Source organism: Saccopteryx leptura, chromosome 3 (assembly GCF_036850995.1).
Source record: "Saccopteryx leptura isolate mSacLep1 chromosome 3, mSacLep1_pri_phased_curated, whole genome shotgun sequence".
Lineage (NCBI taxonomy): Eukaryota > Metazoa > Chordata > Mammalia > Chiroptera > Emballonuridae > Saccopteryx > Saccopteryx leptura.
The window spans coordinates 128,373,484-128,381,927 of record NC_089505.1 but is presented as its reverse complement, the minus strand read 5'-3'; the positions used below and the strand labels follow the sequence as shown (position 1 = coordinate 128,381,927).

General features: G+C 52.3%; 1 protein-coding gene across 4 annotated transcripts in view; it reads left to right on the top strand.

Annotated features, from left to right (window-relative positions):
* Positions 1-1,335: 1,335 nt before the first annotated feature.
* Positions 1,336-8,444, top strand: part of SSBP3 (single stranded DNA binding protein 3) — a 173,647-nt gene continuing 166,538 nt past the window's right edge. For 2 of the 4 annotated variants that reach the window (XM_066376367.1, XM_066376366.1), the window contains exons 1-4: positions 1,338-1,816; positions 2,800-2,872; positions 3,097-3,158; positions 5,851-5,935. In XM_066376367.1, the coding sequence (XP_066232464.1) occupies positions 1,761-1,816; positions 2,800-2,872; positions 3,097-3,158; positions 5,851-5,935 (276 nt within the window). In that variant the 5' untranslated portion in view covers positions 1,338-1,760. Of the gene's footprint in view, positions 1,817-2,799; positions 2,873-3,096; positions 3,159-5,850; positions 5,936-8,444 lie in introns of all 4 variants that reach the window. The other 2 variants (XM_066376365.1, XM_066376369.1) reach the window with 2 other exon arrangements.

The following is an 8,444-nucleotide window of genomic DNA, read 5'->3' as shown; positions in this document are numbered from 1 at the left end:
TACTTGTTTATTGGAACAGCGCAGTTAAAAAAAAAAAAAATCAACCTAGGCTAACAGTTTCAAGGCTCCCCTAAAGATGTATCCAAACAGGCAGCCAATCAGCGCTTACACAGCTTTTTCTGCTTGACTCTTTTAAAGAGACAGTGCCCACAGTGTTTTATCGCATTTAAAGAGAACTGCGCTCTAAAAACATTATGAAAATGGGGGAGTCCTCCCTATTTCGCTGGTTTCTGGTTCAAAAGCGTCTCTAATGAGGGACTCACAGTCTGTCCTCGGGGTCCTCGGCATGGGCAGAAAGTAGTCAGCAGCAAATAGCTGGGTCACTCTGCCAGCCTCCCCTCAATTTCCCATTGTACACCTGGGTCACTGACAATGGAAGCTTCCCCTCCCCCCACGCCTGATTCTCGTCACCCACTCCCCAATTTAGCTCCATTTAGTTGAAGTTTACTGATTTCTGTGGCGCGCATTCCACGTCGCGGGGCGCCCAGGTGACGCCCCTCTACCCCGGAATGGCACTGTGTCCCCAAGCTAAGGGGCTAATTTGCCAGTGCCGGACGATCTAAGGAAATTAGGGGGCAATCACTCTCCCTTATCTTAGCCCAAGTCCCCCCACCCTTCCCCCAGGTTCCCCAAAGCAAGCCAAGGGCCATTTTCGCGCGGCTCCACTTTGGGGCTTTCCAAAGTATTTTAATGATCTAGTAAAGCAGCAGCAGCGCGCCTCGGCACCGGCTCGAGCCGCCTAGCTCGCAGCGTGGAGCCCGGGGTCCGGCGCTCGAAAATCAGACTGGGCAGGAGAGGACTGGGGGCGGGGCCCGTGGGGGGGGGGAGGCGGGTTGTAGTCTGAGGAGGTGGTCAGGGTCGGAGCTTAAGGGGAGGGCAGGCGAAAGGGAGGGGGAGATAAGGGTTGGGCCGCCGCAGGCCGCGGCTGGGGGAGGTGTGGGGCAGATAACAGAGGGACGCGGCGGGCGGGAGCCCGCGGTACCGGGCTTAGGGGTCCGCGCCCCCTCCTCTCCGACTCTGCCGCAGCGCTCCCCCACTGACCACCCCAATGGTCCACGCCGCGGACAGCGACGGCCAAATCCCTTCCTCGCTGGAGCCCAGAGACCAAGCTCCCCATCCTGACTCGTGTTCCCTCCCTACATCTACAGTAAAGAGAGTCTCGCGCCCCCGATCCGCCCGCAGGAGCAGAAGCAGCGGCTCCTTGGAGGTGGCTGCAGCGGCGACTGCCGCGGCTGGGCGCTGACAGGGCGTACCTCCCGGGCCGCCCCGGGCCCGCCTCCACGTGCCTATTGGTCAGAGCGGCTATCAATCTCGGGACGTTGACGCCCGCCTCGCTCCCTCGCTCGGGTAGCCACGTTCGGTTGAGCTCCAAGTAGTCCAGCGGCAGCGGCGGCGGCAGCGGTGCCGGAGGCGCAGAGGGAGGCGCAGGCGGAGCCGGGCGGGCGGGCGCGAGAGCGAGCCAGCGGGCAGCCGGGCCGCCGGGCGTGCGGCGGCGGCGGCACCGGCACCCCAGGCCGAGCCGGCGCGGGAGGAGTTCCAGGGCGATGGGGCCGCGGCCGGGGCTGACGCTTTGACAGCTGGAAAGAGCGCGGAGCCAGCGCCTGGGGGGGTGGGAGGGGAGCGCGGCTAGGAGAGCGCGAGCGAGCGAGCGAGCGGGCGAGCGCCGGGGAGGGGGCCGGGAGCGAGGGGCAGCTCGGGAGCAGCCGGAGCGGTAGCGGCGGAGGCGGCGTTGAGGCTCGGCGCCCTCTTCTCCGCAAACCATGTTTGCCAAAGGCAAAGGCTCGGCGGTGCCCTCGGACGGGCAGGCTCGGGAAAAGTAAGCCCTATTTTCCAAGTGGCCGCCGGGCTGCGGGCGGGCGGCGGGAGGCAGGTGGTCGGGTGGGGGCTCCTGCACCCTGGGCCCCGGCGCTGCTTGCCTGGCCCCGTCCCCGAGGCCGTGGAGGGCGGCGTGGGAGAGCCCATTGTTGGGAGCCGGCGGAGGCTGGGGTATCGCAGAAGGGGCGGCGAGAGGCGCCGCCAGGGGAGGGGGCACTTGGTGGCCTCGGGGCGTGGGGGCCCAGTGAGGGGTGGGCGAGGTCCCGCGAGCGAGCCGGGGCGGCCGCCCCACTCGGGGCGCTCGCCGCGGTGGCCGCACTTTGCCCACCGGGCGCGGGCAGGGGGCGCGTGGCTTCTGCAGCCCCGAAGGCTCCTTTTGTCCGCCCGCGGCGTGAGGAGTGCGTGCCGGGGGCTTTGTTCGGCCAGGAGCGCTCTCCCCTCCCTGACTTCGGCCTCGCCGCCAGCCCCGTGCCCTCCGGGGCTCCGGGCTGGGCAGCGACGGCAGCGTCGGCTTGGCCCTAGGCTTGGGGGACAGTTGTTTGGGGGTGGTGGTGAGGGTGGCACTTTGCTGCCCTCTCCAGAGCTCGCCATGCACCCCGGAGCCCAGGACTGAATGTCCTCGGACCCTCAAAGCTGGGGAGAAGGTGGCAAGCAGTGAGTCGGGAAAAGGAGAGAGGCTGTGGAATCGGGTGGCTTTGGAGTTTGAGAGACTTAGGTGGGTTTGGCCCCGACGCCACTTGGAAGTTCAAGTTTGGGGGCTGCTCTCCAGGCACCCACGGCTTGAAGTACGCGTCCCCTGGTCCCCAGCCCCTAACTGCTTCCACCCGCGAATCTAGACAGGGCCGATTTGATTGCTCACCTCTGGCCGGGGCCACAATGGGACAGCGCAGACAGTGTTGGAAGCCGGATGGCAAGGTCCAAGAGCGATTGCCCCGTGTGATCTGACACCTTCCCTCTATCTTCTACCCCCTGCCTACTTTCCAGGTTAGCTTTATACGTCTACGAATATTTACTGCACGTAGGAGCACAGAAATCTGCACAGACCTTCTTGTCAGAGGTGAGTGAAACTCCCCCCATCATCCAATTTCTTGACACCCCCCTCCTCCCCACTATTCTTAGAGCCTTTGTTTTCAGGAGCAGCCACTGTGGCCACCATTTTGAATTTTTATCACCTTTTGGCATTTATTGTTAGTTGGTTTTCACAGCCTTTTGGTTCCAGGAAGCCCCCAGCCCACCCTTTCTTTCTGCCTCTCTAAGCTATCTCTGTTCTCTCCTTTCTAGATTCGATGGGAAAAAAACATCACATTGGGTGAACCGCCTGGGTTTTTGCACTCGTGGTGGTGGTAAGTTTGTGTGATAGTTTTGTATGTGTTTGTCTGAGTCCTGGGTCCAAGTGAACAAAGACGGGAGACCTGGAGCAGACCCCTGCCCCCACCCCCATGCCTTACCTCCTGCCTTGGGCAGAGCAGGGCACCTCTGGGCACGCACACTAGGACCAGTGAAGGAGGAAAAGGGCAGAAGAGGCTGATGCCTAAAGTTTTTGCTTCCTCTTTTCCCTCCTATGGAGATCCTACTAAATCATGCTTAGTGTTTGGAAAGAAACTCCTTACTTTTCCATCTCACCCTAGGCCCCTAGGCAGGCTTGAAAAAACCTTGAAGGATTTTTGTCAATTTTGCATGCTGCTTTAATTAGGGGGAGTGGGGGTGGGGCAGGGTGGAGGGGATACCAGGTCTGTTTTACAACTGGCCTATCCTTTCTTTTTCTTTCTTTTCTTTTTCTTTTTTTTTCACCATGAGCTCAAAACCTTGTACGTGAGAGAGAGAATCTACAGGGCCTTTTCCAGGCACCCTGAGAAAAAGCAAGAAGGGGATGCCACTTCCTTTAAAGATACTGATTCAGACTGACTGGACCTTTCTCTCTGCTGTGGGCTCTGCCCCCACCCCCAACCCCAACATCCCCAAAACCACGAAGTTTCATTTTACTGAGAACCTTAACTTGTCACTGTTGACCTCAAAGAGTGCCTGTAGTTGGTAGGCACTTATTTGTGACCCTTTTCTGGGCCCCTGGGCCCTGCTGGTATGGGACCACCTCAGTCTGGTCTTGATTTTTCTGAAGGCAGGTGGGAGGCTTAAAGGTCAGTGGAAGCCAGTTGCTGCGTGAGGAAGAACTGGGTGATTTGTGCAACTGATCGGCTGACTGGTGGAGTCTTTGGCATCCTTTTGAAAAGGAAAGGAAAGCAGAGGGGCTTTTGATATTTTGATGGAGTTCAGGATAATGGAGTGCCATGTCTTAGGATCTTAGTGTGCAAGTTTACCTGACTACCAGCTCAGGTTACTGTTTCAGGCCTCTTTGAAATGTAGGGGGATGAGTGTCCGTCTATCCTGTGCAGGGAAAATGAGTTTTTAATTACTTCAGCCAACCTCTGAAGTGGCACGGCCTAAGTGCCACTGCCAGTGTTAGAGGTGTTTGGTGTGGCGTCAGGATTCTACCTGTCAGAGTGGGTTATAGGTTTTCTGGTTGTTTTTGGAGAGGGATGTGGATGGGGTTGGCGGGTCTGACTCTCATGGGTTTTGTAGAAACGTGGGCTTATTGAGTAGAAATTACTTAGAAGGGGAATTTGTAGTTAGAAATCTTTAGTGTGTGGAGGAGGTAATCAAATATGTGCAGCTTCAGAGGACAGAAAGGAATGTTCTTGAGCCCCCCTCTGCAGCTAGTAGAAGTCTCTGATTTTCTTGTTGTGTCCATAATCTCCCTGAAACTTCTCAAGCCTTGTCTGTGGTTCTGGGCTCAGGCAGCGGTGGCTCTGGCTGTGGTCTTGTTAGTTAGAAAGCGTCTCATGATTTGACACCGAGCAAATGACCACGGCTTTGGGGTGGGAGGAAGCGGTGGAGCTGATCCAGAGAGAACTACCAGGCTGTGTTATTCATACACCTTGAGTGAGATGCTTGTCTGATGACTGGCAGAGCTGGCAGTTTTTTCTGTGCTGGCTGTTCGTGACAGGGACGGGAGCGCTGGACCAGGATTCAGACTTCCACTCTGATGCCCTTTTTACCCTTCAGTCAGTTCCCGTCCCTGGGCCTTGGGCTCCTCACCTGGAGAGTGGAGAGGGTTTCTAAGGCCTCTTGTTAATACAATGACTACTCCATGTTTGCATAGGGTTTTACTGGTTGACAAAGGACTTGTATGTCTGTTCCTGTGTAATACCAAGTGTTGGAGCGACCATACATACAAAATCATGGAGGAAGATGAGGAAGGGATATCTCCCCCACACACACACCAAGTACCCCCTTTGCTGGAAAGGTGGACAGGTGCCTCTCTGAGGAGGGCTTTTTATTTTAATATGAAAGGACAAGATACTTGGTTGACCTTTGGCTAATTGATACTTGTTCTGTGGTGGGATGGGGTGGAGTGGTTCTTGAGTAAGAATGCCTTGGGGGAGGGCCTGGCTGGGAGTGGGAGTGAGGTGGGAGGGGTGGGGGCATGGGTTCCTGGATTAAGAACCTGTAGGTTTCCTTTATTGGCAGAGTCACCCAGTTTGCCATGCATATGAATCATAGTCCTGAGTTTGATAATTTGACCTTTTAATTAAATGCAGCCATTTTGGGTTGGGGGGAGTGGTGAAAGCACAGAAGAGATGCATGGATTCTCATCCAGATTCCTACCTGTCCTATCTTGGCATCCATGGGGGCGGGGGTTGTACTAACCTGTCTGAGCTTCAGTGCCCCTCTATAAAATGGGGATTGATCTTCTGATGTAAGTACTGCGATAGTCAAAGCAGAATCATAGGTGCAGGGTGTTTAGCACATAGTAGGTGCCTGATAGATGAGAACTGTTACTCTTAGGAATATCAGGCTTGCCAGAAGAGGTTAGGTCCATTTTGTTTTCTAGGCTAAGTTTGTCCAATGAAGATTTGAAAGGAGGGGTTGAACCTTTGGGGGACATGGTGCTGTTAGCACCAGGCATTGTGCACTTGCCGTTGTGTACACAAGTCATATAATTAGTAACCTGATCTTATTTTATTTTTCAACTTGCAGCGTATTTTGGGACCTTTACTGTGCAGCTCCTGAAAGGCGAGACACTTGTGAACATTCAAGTGAAGCAAAAGCCTTTCATGATTACGTGAGTAACAAAATTTTAATCCTGGCAATAATTACAGGGTTGGAGAGCTCTAACTTCTTTAGGACCAAAAGCAAATACACAGCCAATTGGCAGTGGGTTCTGTTTTCTCCGTGCCTTTCTTCTCTGCCCACCTCCCTGCAGCCCTCGCCCTGCACCTTCCTTCAGCACCGTTCTAACTTGGTGAGCGGTATTTCATAATGTTGTAATTATGCAAAAGAGTGTGTAGATACCTATCTGGAGAATTAAATGGTGTTGAGCAGGGTTCAACCATGTGAGGTTTATGTTCAGAGTGGACAGTTAACTGGGAGGGAACTGAGCCTCTTCAGTGTTGATATAAGAAAACATGGATCACAACCAAAAGGAAAAAAATAAGCAATTACGAAACTTGTGTTTTGGAGTAGGGGTGTTGAGTGAGAATTTGGTGAAGTGGACTCTTGCATTATTTTCCAGGTACTGATCTTTCCAATTATGTGGTGTTTGTGTTTGGTAGGGGGCTCATGTTGTGTTCATAGAGACGACGTATATATACTTTGAGTTCCTTGGCTGGTCCATAATCCTGTATTCAAAATAGTTTTGTGAGCATAGTTAATGGCATCACATTGTAATGCTTTCTATTCTGTCATTCACTCTCTGCCTGGATGAATTTCTTAAAATTTATGAAATGCTTATGAGGGAGTTGCCTGCCCTGTGTCCATCTTACACGGTAGTTCCCCTCAAAAAAAAAAATTGACTCTAAACCTGGGCCGGTGTCAAACTCGATGATCAGATGAAACAGGTTAGGCTCTTCTGGGCGAGTGGAAGGGGCGGTGTCTGAAGGTCTTCCCAGCCTCCTTCCAGTCTGCTTCTCCTTGGCCTTGTGGAAGGTTGTGTGTGTGTGTCTGTCTGTGTGGACACACATGCATATAAGAGGTGATGTGTTTTGTCTTACACTTCTGCATGAAGTGGAAAGAAACAGTCCCCAAGCTCTGGGGCATGGAAGTTGATTTTTTGAATGTCATCAGGGCCCACCCACTTGGCTAGGCCACATGCGTCCCCTGCATGCAGAGTTTGAAACTGGCCTGGGAGACCAGACCCGCCTGGTTGAGTTTCACAAGTGGTCAAATCCCATTACCATGAAGATCTCTGTGGTGGAAGTTTTCTCCTATAATAGGAGGAGTTAGAGACTCAGCTGGAGGCTGCTGGTTTTGAGAATATTCAGTGTGATGAAATTCTGCCGTGATTGAAAAGTTAATGCCCTTGGAGTGAAATGCTGAGGAAATTGACCAGCCTCATGCCCTCTCCAGGGCTGAAAATGAGAAGCTGGTGAATGGTACTTAGGGCCTGGTAAACTTTTAGTAGTGAAAGGTGAGGAGACTCTTTCACTTGTATTGTGGTTCTTCTGGGAAAATCCATGGTGTTGACCATAGAGTTTTCTGAGCTGCAGGCAGGGGAGGAGGCTAAGAAGTACATTAGCTATAGAAAACCAATTGGTGAATTTAACCTTTTTTAACCTAGTAAAAATTCCTGTGCTTTTTTTTTTAAACTGATGAACAGTCAGTTCTGGTGTGGCCAGTCTTCGACTGCTGTGCAAATGGTTTTAGTTTTATTTGTTATTTAGAGTGGGAGGATGGGAAGGTGTGCCTATATCAAGTCAATCTCTTGATACAGGTGTCTGCTATCTTAACTAAGGTTAGTGCTCTAGTAAATAATGTGAGACTCTTTGGCAATTTGTGGTTTGGTTTGCCACCTTGAAGTAACATGGTGGCTGTGATAGCTTGTGTGGGTTTGCTTTCAGTAATTTGTTACAGAATGGCAGCAGAATTGTGTCGAGTTCTGAGGTTGGAATCCACTTGCTGTTATGTGGCCTGAGAGTCAGGTCATGTGGGAGGAGGGATGGAGTGATGAATGGGGACAGGAAAGGAACGTTTCTCTCGTGAAGGAGTTAAGAGGTGACAGTGAGTTGCAGGGAAGACAGAGAAGCAACTGGAAAATTAAGAATTGTTTAAGAAAATTGAGAAAAGGAATTCTCTTTTGCCTTTGTCCTTCTCAAATCCTCATGTGTTCTCTCTATTCCCATGTTCCTTCCTTTTTTTTTTTTTTTTTTTTAAATTTTTCTCTAGGCATACTCTTAGGTAAGAGGTGCTTTTTTTAAAATTTTATTTTTATTCATTTTAGAGAGGAGAGGGAGAGACAGAAAGAGAGAGAGAGGAGAGACAGAGAGAGAAGTGCGGGAGGAGCTGGAAGCATCAACTCCCATATGTGCCTTGACCAGGCAAGCCCAGGGTTTCGAACCGGCGACCTCAGCATTTCCAGGTTGACACTTTATCCACTGTGCCACCACAGATCAGGCTTCCCATGTTCCTTCTTGCTAGAATTATTGCGCTAGCCTCTTCCTGGACTTGTGTCTGGAATGCATGCCTCCCTTACCCACTCACATCCTATCTATTAAGTTCTCTGTCGTGGAGGGCTTTTAGGATAGTTTTCTGCACACTGATTGCTCCTTAATTTCATTGTCTATAAAACCAACCTA